We start from the raw sequence: 13819 nt of genomic DNA on the forward strand, positions 1-13819 counted from the left end.
ACAGGTTTCTCTAAGCATTTTATATGTACAAACTCACTGATTCTCATACAACCCTATGTGATGGTTGGGGGGTATCATCCTCCCCATTTTACAGATGAGGAAACCGGGGCAGAAAAGCGAGGCTACATGGGGTGGGGTGGGGTTTGGTGGGGAGCTCTTAGCCATCGTGCTCTGCTGCCCCTCATTGTCTGCACCGTCTTTGCCCCCTCCTGCAGCCCTCCATGCAGGGCCAAACCTGAGCATCCTGCTGTCCCCAGGGCCCAGCCAGCCCCTGGCACAGAATGGGAGCTCAGTCCAGACTGCTGAACAAAATCAGACCAAAGTTCCTGCCCCGACATCACAAAAGTTGTCCACATGCAGTGGGCTTGGCCACCTTCTCTGTTGTTCCCTGCAAGTTCCAAAGATCCCTCTGCTTGATGAAGAGGACAGAGACCAAATGGAAGTTAGAGGTTTTGCCTTCTCTGTCGCCTGCTAATATCACACCCTCTGTCCCGAAGCCAGGAACTTATCCCTCTTCTCTTTCTCACTCTGTCCGAATATTTCTGGTGACAGGGGCTCAACCCTCCTCCTGATGCCCTTTCAGCTTCCTGGTCTAGAAAATGAGGGTGATAACACCCACCCCAAGAACCGCTGGGAGACTGAAAACATTACGCTAAGTGAAAGAAGCCAGTCGCCAAGATGACATATTATGTGATTCCATTTATAAAAATGTCCAGTCCAGGTGAGTCTAGAGACATAAAGTAGATCCATGGTTGTCTATTCCTGGGGAGGGTCTGGGGGATGATAGCTAAAGAGCACAGTGTTTCTTTTTGAGATGATAAAATGTTCTAAAAATTGACTGTGGTGATGGTTGCACATCTCTGTGAATATCCTACAAACCATCGGCTTGTGCACCTTAAATGGGTGAACTGTAGACTATGCGGATTACATCTCAAGAAAACTATTGTTTTAAAAAAAGGAGGAGAATTGCTAGGCACACTGACATGGGCTCACTATACCCATAGCAGGGACAGAGCCCAAGGAAACGAGGAGTATCTGGAGAGGCTGTGTCTGCAGAGGAGTGAGGTGATCAAACTGAGATGAGCGTGCATTCTGAGGAGGGAAACAAAGTGAAGCCCAGACCCGTGTTCATGAACTTGCTGCATCTGCCCTGAAGTCAGCAGGGTGGGCTGGAATACCACGGTGACCCACCCTGACCACTCCCTCCTTGGCCACACCAGATGCTGCCCCAGGACTGCACACCAGGTTTTGCCATCCTGTCAATCATCCTCCAGTGGTTTCTGTGAGTCCTGGCTGCACTCCCAGACTGTGGGCTCCCCTGGGTGCAGGGGCAGTTGCATCCTCGTGTCCTGCAGCCTTCATCCTTCCCCTCTCCCTCCTCTTCTGCTCTCTGCCACCATCCCGCATGGCACCCCGCCTCTCTTCACACATGCCCTTGGAACCATTTCTTTTAGCAACCTTCACTTTCTCACACGTTGGACCACCTGTTTCTAAAACCCATCACTGTGTCCCAACCTTTCTCTCTACAGCCTGTACAGCCACCTGTCCTGGGCAGATCTTACATAAGCAGCTCACTGTCTGCCCCTTTACTTGCAGCCCCTCACTGTGTTCCTTAACACAGTGCTCTGAGCAGCCCTTTTCCAAGGATGGTGCACTGGACAGAGATGTAACGCGTCGTAGACATGGATGTGCCTCATTTTAAGTAAAAAGCACTTTGTAAAAATCTGATCTCATAAAAGTAGATTTGGGAGTGATTATTCACAAGCACAAAGAAAGCCTCACTGTGACAAACAACTGGGACAATGCGTCTAATGTACCAGCATTCCAAACGCACTCAATAAATGTGGCTATTAGTCTTACTGTCGTCATTGCCATGATTTTATGTTAATAACACTTCTCTGGGCTTGAGACGGGCCAGAAACAAGGAAAAAGACTACCTTCACCACTGCGGTCTTTTAAGAGACCAGAAACAGAACAGAAACAGGACCCTGGTAATTAACAGGAAGAAATGGCTATTCATTAGGTTTTCATGTCACTGGACACACGGGACTGGCATGAGATATCCCAGCTGCTGCCATCTCTTCCAGAAGAAATCAATCTCTTTACTTAGCAAACAGAGGATCTGGATGAATAATCCATCATTTCCACTCATTTTTAAAAATTGGTCAATATTTTTTGTTCCAAAGAAAGTCTTCACTTTCTCACACCCAGTAGGTGGGACAGAATGTTTTCCTGCTCAAAGAAATGCCTCACAGCCCGTAACAAGACCCAAAAACTTTCTCTGGAAAACCTCAGTGCCCAGAATTCCACAGGTTGGCTCTTTCTCAGAGCCCCAGACTTCTAAGGCATCACAGAAGCCAGGGCAGAGCTAAGTCAAACCTGTTTCTCCAGCTAGGATTCCAGGGAAATCCTCAGTCCCTGCTGGGGCTGAAGGCACTTCCCTTGGCATTATGGCCTCCTGGTGTACTTTGGGGATAATCAGGCTCTTGCTTCTTTGATAAACTGCAGCTCATTTACAGGGATAGACAGTGCTTTGCAAACAGCTTTCACTCGACCTCTCCCAGCTCCTCCCTGAGAGGTGGCCAGGATTCTTATTTTACTGATGAGGAAACCAGGACTCAGAAAGGCGAAGGTAGCAGAGCTGAGACATCAAGCCAAGACTTTCAGGGTCAGCACCACTTCCATGATCCACATAGCTCACTTGAATAGTTATGTTATTATGGGGTAACTTGCTGAGTGTCTAAACAGCCACACCCTTTACTGAACACCTACTATGTGCTCTCCTACACTGCCTCATTTACTCCAGCTCTACCTGGTGTCTAATGGACATCTCAAATGTAACACGTCCACCAGAGGAATCCTGATTCTGCATCCCCACGCTTACTCCTCCTTTTGTCTTCCCAGTCTTGGGAAATGGCACCACCATTCACCCATTGACTGGGGTCCCAGTGCTTAGAGTCTTCCTGGGAAGAGGGAGAAAGAGAGGAGGGAAGAGTGAGGAAGAACAGGGTGGGGGAGGGAGAGAGGAAGGAAGGGAGAAAGGAGAGAGGGAGAGAGGAAGGAAGGATGAGGGGAGGGCAGGAGAGAGAAAAAGAGGAAGGAGGGAGAGAGGGAGGGAGGGCAAGAGAAAGGAAAGGAGGGAGGAGGGGGAGGATGGAACAGGGAGGGGTAACAGAGAAAGGAAGGGATGGATGAGGAGAGAAGAAGAAGGGAAGAAGAGAAGAAAGAAGGAAGAACAGAAGGATGGAGTAGGAAGGAAGTGAGGGAAAGACCAAGGAAGGAACCTGCCACTACAGGAAAGCATAGGTCAAAAGCCTCTGTATGCAATATTTTTTTAGCCTGTTTAAGTCAACAACCTCAAAATAACATTTTATTCTTGTTTCCTTGCTTGTTTGTTTGCTTGTTTGTTATGACACTGGATTCACTGTCATTTATAGGGTCACAAAACCACAAACCTCCCTGAAACAACCACTTTCAGAGCAGAAATCTGGGCCATGCTGCAGTTGTGTGCAGTTTTTCCAAAGGCAAGATGAACTAGACACAGTCCCTGAGCCTAAGAAACCTAAAATCTCATCCAGATGACAAGGCTTATATCCACTAGTCATAAGACAAGGCAGAAATTGATGAGCGCCAAAGAGCTCTACACAGAGAGAGCCGTGGCAGCCCATGGGAGTGAGGAGTACTTCCTGCCAGGTGTGTAGAGAAGGTGTCATCGGGGCAGACCTTTGAAGGGAGTGTGGGTGGGAGGGAGAGTGACTGTGTGCTGGGCGCCCACTCTGTACCCAGCAGCCACTGGTCCTACACGTGTGTGATTCCCATTCTACACATGCTGAAACTAGGGGAGTGGGAAGACTAAGTAACGTGCCCAAGAGCATGCAAGGAAAATGACAGCCACACTCTAGGAGAGACTTAAATTCAGATCGAACATGAGAATTCAAGCAGCGACCTGTGATGGGTCTGGACCACACAGAGTGAAATGTACCCGGCCCCTCCCAGGAAGATTTCTCAGGCACCCGCCTTCTCCACAGACTCCCCGCCACCTCCTCCCTTCGACCTGCATCATGTCTATCTCCCTTCCAAGAGTGCAAGGTCCTTGAGGAGGGGAGGGTTCCTGTCTTGACAACGTTTCAATCAATGTGTTGTGAGTACCTAGCAAGTGCTTCTATTCCCCGCTGCCTGAACATTTATGCACTCATTGATTACATCATTCACCTCAACCGCATTTTCTTAGCACCCACTCTATGCCAGGCCCTGAGTTGGCTCTAGGACTAAGAGATGAGCATCTTAGAGTTCCCCCAGTGTTGGTAGAGGGGACAGAAGTGTCAACAAGAAGCACAGTGCCTTCCCAGGGCGCAGTGAGGGGTGAAGGAGTGTGGTCAGAACCCCAAAGGGTGAGAGAGGGGGTCTGAAAAGCATCACTGGGGAGCACGGGGTGGGGCCTGAGCCCTATCTCGTAAAGCAAGGAAGGTGGGAGGCATTCCAGGAGGAGGGAACAGAATATGCAAAGGCAGATAAGCATGAAATATTGTGAAGGGAACTAAAAGCCTTTGAGACTGGAGCACAGAATGCGGGCCAAGGAGAGGATAAAACTAAAGAGGCCATCTGGGCTCAGATCTTAGAGGGCCTTGAATGCCAGGATAAGGAGAGTGGCCTCCATCATGGGGTCCGTGGAACCACGGCAGGGCTTTAAACAAGGAAAGATGTGAATAGGTTTGTGTAATCGTAGTTCCAACGATGGGAAGTAAGGCAAGAGCCTGGAGGCGGAGAGAGGAGACTACGGCAATAATCCAGCCTTAACAAAGAAAGACAGAGAAGGGAAGGTGGGCGGGGGCGGGCAGGAAAGATGTGCAGGAAGATGGAGGCAGAAAAAACTAAAGGAGAGAAGGCCAAGGAGGAAAGGGCACGGAGCTGCTGTCGGGCTGCGGCTAGCGGGCGAGCAGGCTGGGCTCGCTGGGCACTCACCCGCCGGCCGGTTCGCTGCTTCGGGGACTCACCGCGGAGCCAGCGCGCGCCGGCGTGCGTGTCCTTGAGGCGGCTGGGGCGGCGGTGCGCGGAGCTGCGGCCCACGTACCACAGCATCCAGAGCAGCTGCAGCAGCATGAGCGCCGTGAGGAAGCACAGCAGGTCGCTCTTGCCCACGCCCGAGGCGTGCACGGCCCAGGCCAGCAGGAACAGCAGCCCCGCCACGAACACGTTCAGCCCATACTGGCTGCTCAGCGCCTCCGCCAGCTTCTGCGGGAAGCTGGAGCGGATGGCACCCCGACGAGGGGCCGGGGACTGCGGGGGCCCCGGGGCCGGGAGCTGGGGCGGCGGGCAGGCTGCGGGCCCCGACGAGCCCCTGTCCGGGCTGCTCCGAAACGCCTGGGGAGAGGCAGGCGCCCCCTGGCCCTCGGGCATCATTGAGGGACCCGCACTGAGTCTAGTCCCGGGGGTGGCTGCGACCCGGGCCCCACCCGCTGCCCCTGTCCCCTGCCCTAGCCCCGACGCCCTCTGCCAACCAGCCCGCTGTCCTGATCACCCTCGGACGCCTGATCTCCCGCCTTCTGCCCCCTGCCCTCGGTCCAGGTACCCACCCGAGCCACTTACCACCTTTCCCCCCCACGCCGACCCGGGCTGACCCGGGCTGACCCCGGCTTCTTCGCGCTCCCCAATTCGCACCGCCCACCTTCCTTCCCTCCCTCCTCAATGTCGGGGCAACACTTCCGCCCACTCTGGACCCACGCGGGCCGCTCCCCGCTCCTGGTGCCTCGGCCTGGGGACAGCCCTGCCCCGACGGCCGCGCGTCCTCCCGCTCCCCGACCCGCGCGCCCGGCCCGCCCGCTGTCCTCAGCTCTGTCCCCTGAGCCGATGCCAGCTGACCCAGTCCTGCCAGGATGACAGGTGCCTCCCAGAGGTGGGATGGGGGGCAAGGTGTCGCCCTGAGCCGGCCCGAGGGTGTGGGCGCGGAGGCGTGGCCGCGGCGGAGCGGCGCGTTCGGGTCTCCGCAGGTGAGTGCGCTCCTCTGGTGCCCCTGAGCGGCTCCGTAGCGGACCACGGAGGTCCAGGTGAGGCCGGACGAACGCGTCCGTGTGCGTGAGTGTCTGCCTGTCCTCGTCGCTGCGTATTTCTACGGTCTGTTTTCTCCGTGCGTGTTGCTGTGTCTCTCTGGAGGTCATTCTTTGGGTGGGTCTGGTTGGGTCTGGGAGGATGGGAGGGGGTGGCAGCTCCTGTCCCTAGATCTATGAATAGGGGGACGGGGTGTCCTTTTCGTTTGTGTCTATGTTTGTCTGTCCGTCTGGTGTACCTGTGTGTCTGCCAGGAGATGCCCAGATGCGGACAAGACAGGAGCCACTTCCCAAGAAAAGAGATCATCTCTCTCCCTCCTCCAAGGGAATGGGGAGCTACTTCTGGACTGAGCTGAGCTGGGGCTGGGGGCTGCCAGGGATCCTCCCTGGAACCGGGGAAACCGGAGCATCTCCCTCTGCTCCCCCAGGCCCCCCAAGCTGACCTGGTCCGTCACAGTGCCCCTCTCAGGAGGTCTTAAGGGCTGGCATGGCTGAGATCAGGGCTGGAGCAGGAAGCTGGGAGTGAGCCGCTGGGGGATGGAGCCCAGGAAAGGGCAGGCAGGGCTCACAGCGAGCCACTTGTGCAGTAGTACAGGGCTCAGCACCCAGGAGACACCCTTTCCCCCTTGGTTTAACATCCTGCTGTTGCCGTTCTGAAATTCTTAATTTTTGAACAGGGGGACCCACATTTTCATTTTTGCAGTGGATCCAGCAAATTACGTAGCTGGTTCTGATTGCCAGAGGGTCCTGGCTGTGAGGGAGCCCTGGGCTGGGAGGGAGTCAACCTGAGGACTTGCCATCATTCACGTTTTCACTTTGTTCATTCATTTATGTGGTCAACACTCATTTATACTACACTGAATCATTTCAGGCTCTGTTCTAGGTGCCAGGAATTCAGTTATGAAAGACTGCCCTCACGGAGCTGACATTCTGGTGGAGACACACTCAGTGGATAACTATTTAACTCGCTGAGAAGCTAGAGAGTATCAAACATGAGACTCAGCCCTGCCTTCCAGGAGCTCATGACCCAGGACTGCCTAGGGTGGGAGGGTTGGGTGAGCCCTGAGTCTGCCAAGAAGGGTGAGAGGTTCCTGGAGGAGGCATCGCCTGTACAGTTGTTTTTGTGGGAGTTTTTTTAACAACTTAATTGGAGTATAATTGCTTTACAATGGTGTATTGGTTTCTGCTTAATGACAAAGTGAATCAGCTATACACATACATATGTCCCCATATCTCCTCCCTCTTGCGTCTCCCTCCCACCCTCCCTATCCCACCACCTGTACACTTTTGACAGGAGTAGGAGCTGGCCCGGTGACACGGGGCAGGGCAGAGGAGGGCGTTGCAGAGAGAGGATGAGGAACGTGCACAGAAATGAGCGTGAAAAGGCAGGTGAGGACCGGGAAACGCGTTCATCAGTGTGAAGCTTAGAGTGTGCCCTTCAGCCGGGTGTCCCCAGAGCCAAGCCAGGGGGGTGCTCAGTACATAAACCAGAGTTAATGAATGCACAAGTGATGGGGGCTGTATGAATAAGTGAAGAGTCGTCTTCTCATCAGATCAATGGGAGGTGGGACTCGGCATGTGTTTCCCCGCCCCCCAGTGCTCTAGCCCCTGACCTTGCTTCGTTTTCCTTCTTAGCACACAGCGTTACCTGGAATGTCTGTATATCTGGGGCCTGTCACTCCCACTGTAATGAAAGCTCTATGAGAAGGAGGTGGCCTGTCTTGTCCACTGCTGTATTTCCAGCATGTAGAACAGTGGTGCCCAGCACATAGTAGGTACTCAATAAATATCTGTTGAATTGTGTCCCCCCCAAAAGATGTTGAAGTACCTGTGAATGGGACCTTCTTTGGAAAGAAGGTCTTTGCAAATGATCAAGTTGAGGTCATTAGTGTGGGTCCCAATCCAATATGACTGCATCCTTATAAAAAAGGGAAATGTGAAGATAGACACATACAGAGGGAAGAGGATGTGAAGATATAGAAAGAATGTCACCTGCAAGCCAAGGATTATCTGAGACTACCAGAAACTAGGAGGGGCCTGGAACAGCTTTTTCCCTCTCAGTCCCCAGAAGTAACCAACCCCTCCAGCACCTTGATCTTGGATTTCTAGTCTTGAGAATTGTGAGATTATAAATTTCTGTTGCTTAAGCCATCCAGTGTGGTCTTTGTTAGGGCAGCCCCAGGAAACTAAGACACCCAGCTTATTCCTTCTGTGGTCCCCTGGGGACCTGTTCACCACTCCATCCCTCTATTTCCCACATGGCATAATCTATTTTTTAACTGTCTTTCCTATTCTGAGCTCCCTAAAGGCAAGAACTACATCTGGTTCATTCTGTTCTCTAAACCCAGCATGTGTTTTTTTCTTTTTATCTATTGAAAAATGGGTCTTAAGCACCTCTCATGTGCCAGGTATGGGACCAGGCCTGGGGGCAACAAGATGAAACCCACAGTTTATGCCAAATGCCACAGGAACCTGGGAGAGAGAGAGCTTAGTTAGTGTCTGACAAGTGGCCAGGGCTCCGTGAATGCTCCAGAGTCCCATAAAAACCACCTCTGCTTTTATTTCACTCTACAAGTTTACAAAGCACGTGCACATCCGTTATCTCTTTTTCATACATCAGCTCAAGTCAACACGAATGCGGAGGGAAAGGCAGCACCAAGTGGTGGTTAAGGGGATGAGCTCTAAAGCCAGGCTGCGAGGTTTGATTCCTGTCTCCATCACTTCCTGCTGTGTGACCCTGGATGAGTTACTAAGACTCACTGTGCCTCAATTTCCTCATCGGTAAAAGGGAGCTCTTAATAGTAACCACTCTTACAAGTTTCTATGAGGACAAAATGAGTCGATACATATGAAGCACTTTGGAAGGTGCCCGCCAAATACAATGTACCTAAGACCCTTTATTTACTGAGCACCTACTATGTGTCAGACCCTGAGCTGACGCTGTGTGGCAGAGGCTGCCAACTGTCCATTAAACACATGCTCCCCTTCCGGAGCATAGAGCTCTCACAGGGAAGTGTCTGCCCAGCCAGGGACTCACTTCCCAGTGCAACTTGCATCTAAGTGGACCAAATGACTCAGTTCTGGACAGTGGGGGTGCGGACAGAAGTGACACACACACTCGGGGTCCTAGCCCATGAAAAACCCCTACACAATCCTCCATTTTCTCCTCCCCCCCACCCCGCCGCCATCAGCCAGATGTTGACACCAACACCCAGGGCAACCTTGGAGCCTCGTGCTGAAGACGGCGGAGCCTGTCAGCCGGAGCCCCCAGTGACCGGTGAAGCACATTCTCCCTGCTGAAACTGGACCTTACATGAGTGAGACATGAGCTTCTATTGTGCTAAGCCACTGCAATTTGGAAAGGTATCTGCTACAGCAGCTAGCATGACCCTTAACTCGCTTAGAATACAAAGATAGATAACACACAATCCCCATCAGAAAATCAGGTGGGACTCCCTGGTCTGGGCTACCTCGATTCTTTTTAATAAGCAATGAAATGTAAGTTTCTGGACACCAAACAGAGAGAAACTGAAGTCTGTCCCCTTTCCTCTCTACTCAAGACAATGGGAAAAATTGATTGAGAGATTTACCCACGCTGCTTTCTGCCTTCTGCGGATGACATTTTTTCAAAGGTCTGAACTGCACAGGAACCTCAATGTCTTCTGAGTGATCCCAGCTCAGCAGTGGGCAGACATGGGGGCGTGAGAAATGGTGGGCTCTGATGGCATCCAGGCCCCTGGCGTTCACCTCTGGAGCACGTTACCCCACCCACATTCCACGGTGAGAGCTGGCCACAGGGCTCACCTAGTTGTAAGGGGCTGGGAATGCCTTGACCAGGCAGCTGCTCTCCTGTGACAATTCGGCGCCTCTTGGATGATGCTGAGAAATGCTGCCCTGAAACAGGGGCTCCCCAATTTCAATGAGGATGACAGAATCCCCAGAGGGGCAGAGGCCAACCAGACGTGCTTAACTGCCACAGATAACACGGGCACAGTTACTCTGATAGGCAACAGGACCCGAGTGCCAATTAGCAGATTTTGCCCCACTTATGTTTGCCGGTGGCTACATAATCCCAGAGTTCCTAAGAATAAGAGAGGTGAGCAGTGTATTAGCTTCCTAGGGCGCTGTAACAAAGTACCACCAAGTGGGTTCCTTAACAGAAATTTCTTGGCTCACATTTCTGGAGCCTGGAATTTGGAAATCAAGGTGTCGGCAGGGACAGGCTCTCTCTGAGGGTTCTAGGGAGGAGCCTTCCTTGCCTAGTCTAGCTTCTGGTGGCTGCCGGCGATCCTTGGCGTTCCTTTGCTTACAGTTGCATAACTCCAATCTATATCTCTGTCATCACATGGCCATCTTCCCTCTGTCTGCATCTGCCTCTTCTCCTCTTTTATAAGGACACCAGTCATATTGGATTAAGGGCCAACCCTCCTCCAGTATGATCTCGTCTTAACTTACATGGTAATTACATCTGCAAAGACCTTATTTCCAAATAAGGTCACATTCAGAGATATCAGGGGTTAGGACTACAACATAACTTTCGGGAGGCATAATTCAACCTACAACAGGCAGCCTATTAAAGCATTATTGGATCTATATAACTGGAAAATCTCTAGAGAAGGTAAATAGAGACCTATCTTGAATCATTATGCAAGAGAGTCAAAAACTCTCAATTCCCACACCTGAGCCAGTTCACAGACCTGGAACCCTTGAATGAAGAGGGGGCTGGTCTCCTCGAGAAAAAGCTCTGGAACGCTGGCACAAATATACTGGGGATCTTCCTCCAAGGCTCCCCAAAAGGACATATAGCATTACAGCAAGGTGATCATTCACTGGGGAGAGGTCCAAACCAGGTCTCCTTTTCTTAACCTTTTCTTTTGAAATAATATTAGATTTACAGAAGAGTTGCAAAGATAGTGTAGACTTTCCTATTTACCCTTCCCCCAGCTTCCCCTAATATCTTACACATCATGGTACCCTTGTCAGAATGAAGAAATTAACACTGATGTAAAACCATTAACGAAACTACAGGCTTCATTCGAACTTAGCTACTTTTCCCACTAATGTCATTTTTTCCTACACAGATCTTTTGGAAAACACTAGATATGGGCTCTGAGTGGATGCTAAGTCCTGAGGATTGGTGGAGTCCATGGTCATTTCTTTTGCTGGGAAATAAATTCCTTGATCAGAAGCCAAGAACACCCTGACAATTTTATATGAATCTCCCTGAGTGTACGGATGGGAAAGCTAGCAGAAGCACCATGGGAAGGAAAGGCAAATACATCTTCAGGATGTGTGTCTCATCCAGGAAGGACAAGTCTCCACCCCCTCCACGACGGAAGGGGCGCCATACAACCAAACACCCACCAGGCAGGTCTCCCCAGGGAAAGGGGCCACATAGGCAGCTCAGCGTTGACCTCTGCTCCTGGCATCTGTTCCAATGTGACATACTAAACCACCCAACTTAGTAGTAAATAACAACCATCATTTTGTTGCATTTTGTGGGTCAGAATTTGCGGAGGACACACAGCAGGAATTGTTTTTTCTCTGGTCTACAATGTCTAGGTCCCTCCCTGGGAAGACCTGAACAGCTGGGGTGACTCAATGGCCAGGCCTGGAATCATTTAAAGGTTTCCTCACTCACATTCTGGTGCTTGGAATAGGATAACCCGAAGGCTGGGCTCAGCTGGGACTCTCAACCAGAGCACCTCCACGTGGCTTCTTTATGTGTGGCTTGAACCTCTCACAGCGTTGCATCTGGGTTTTGAAAGGGAGCATACCAGGAGGGAACATCTGGCAAGCAAGCATTCCAAGAGAACTAGCAAAAGCTGTATGGCCTTTACGACCTAGCCTGAGAAGCCACATAGCATCATTTATGGCATCCTATGTTGGTGAAAGCTGTCATAAGCCCACCCAGATTCAAGGGAAGGGGATAAAGATTCCCCCTCTCAATGGAAGACGTTTCCAAAATTTTATTTTTTCAGATCATCACAGCAGGTTCTGCACTCAGCACTCTGTTAACCACATCAGCCTTGGAGAGGAGATTTCTGTGTTGCTGAGCACATGCATGGCCTCCATTCCTGCCACCGTGTACCTTGTACATGGGCCCGTAGAGCAAGCACTGGGGTGGCTAGGCAACGAGGCTGACGGACTCCCACAGAGCAGCCATTTCATCCCGCTGCTCTGTAGGGGATGCCGCTGGTGAGCAGTCACATGAGATGCAAATCTTCATACCCTGAATCCATTCTGAGAGGTCCATCCACACACTTTTCCCCAAAACCTCCTTGTAACCAATCTTCAGATTTTATTTCCAAGTCACTGAATATCTAGACAAACTGGTAGCCTGTTAGCAACCACCCATGAGTTCATGTATATTTGTACTCTGGACGTCCCTCAATCCAGACAAAGTGAACAACCCTATGTACCACTCAACACTCTGCCCACTGGGAAGACTTTCCTTTACCACCCTTCCCTTCAGGGATCCCTTTGGGTGGGGCTGTAATGCTGCAGCTGTCCACGTGGTTGGACATCATATCATGATGGTTGGTGTTGTCATATCACATAGAGCCACCCGTAAACTAAGCCTGAGCTTTTTCTCATCAGTCATGAAAAAAACCCCATGAGACCATAGGTGTGAATTAAAGGAAAGGAGACAATGCAGGAGGAGTGGTTTCAAAGGAACCTGAGCCACCTGTGCATGCAACTTATTCATGGTTTTCAACCCTGCTCAAGTTCAAGTCTTCTACATCATTCCTACTCAACAACATATCACTGCTGGGCATGCCCAACCTTGTGGTTTGGTGGGTCAGACGACTCCAGTCCATGCCATAGATGGACGTTCAGTCTCTACCAGGGCTTAGTAGCAAGTGAGAAGTTATTTCTCAAAAGGGAGATAATAATCTACAGAAGAAGGTATGGATTTGCTCTAAAATCCTTGTGGTCTGTGCTGTGACCCTCCTAGTGGTTTGTGCTAGAGTCTCCAACATAAGACCACTATTTGCCACAAACACTTCAAGTGCCATTGGCTTTGCTGGGTTATAAGATCCAAGTGGGAGAATGTGTGCACTACAGCCTGGAGATGCTTCCGAGCCTTCTCTTGCTCCAACACCCACTCAAAATGGGCAGCCCCGTGAGTTCCTCAGTAAATAGGTCAAAGTAACACACTTAGATGTAGTCTATGTTGCCTCCAATGTCTAGAAATCCCTGTAAGTATTTGCCTCTTTTTTAATGGGAGGAAGAACAAGGAGCAGCATCTTGTCTTTCATCTTGGAGGTGATAGGCCAACACGTTCAAGATCACTGAACCCCCAGAGACTTCACCAAAGTTATAGCCTCCTGAATTTCAGTAGGTTTTCTCGTCCACCCTGTTTCAGATAAGACATCTAAAGTACTGGCTGCTTCCTGCTCATCAGATCCAATGACTGTAGATCATCAGTGTAGTGGACCAGTACGATGCTGCGTAGAATGTCAGATAATCCAGTTCCGTATTATGGGAGATAACAAAAGTCAGGTAGCTCTAAGGCAAGGCTGTGAAGGTGCACTGTTAGACCTGCCTGGGAAAAGCAAAAATGGTACAGCCTCCACTATTATGGGATCCTATCATTCCAACTGCTGCTAGGGAGACCAGTTCTATAACAGCATTCCTGCCTCAGCATGGCCTAGAGGACAGTCACTGTTGACCAACTCAATGATGCCTATCCCTTCTTACTGACATATTTCTTATCTCCATGATAAATGGAGAGCCTTTGGGGTCCTCCAAAGATCAGCTGGTAGGTTTTC

General features: G+C 50.9%; 1 protein-coding gene across 1 annotated transcript in view; it reads right to left on the minus strand.

Annotated features, from left to right (window-relative positions):
• Nucleotides 1-6043, minus strand: part of OTOP1 (otopetrin 1) — a 42984-nt gene extending 36941 nt beyond the window's left edge. Inside the window, exon 1 of the mRNA XM_082461615.1 lies at nucleotides 4995-6043. Coding sequence (XP_082317741.1) covers nucleotides 4995-5400 — 406 coding nt within the window. The 5' untranslated portion in view covers nucleotides 5401-6043. The remainder of the gene's footprint in view (nucleotides 1-4994) is intronic.
• Nucleotides 6044-13819: the final 7776 nt, after the last annotated feature.

This window comes from Balaenoptera physalus (genome assembly GCF_965194825.1).
Source record: "Balaenoptera physalus genome assembly, chromosome: 5".
Taxonomy (NCBI): Eukaryota; Metazoa; Chordata; class Mammalia; order Artiodactyla; family Balaenopteridae; genus Balaenoptera; species Balaenoptera physalus.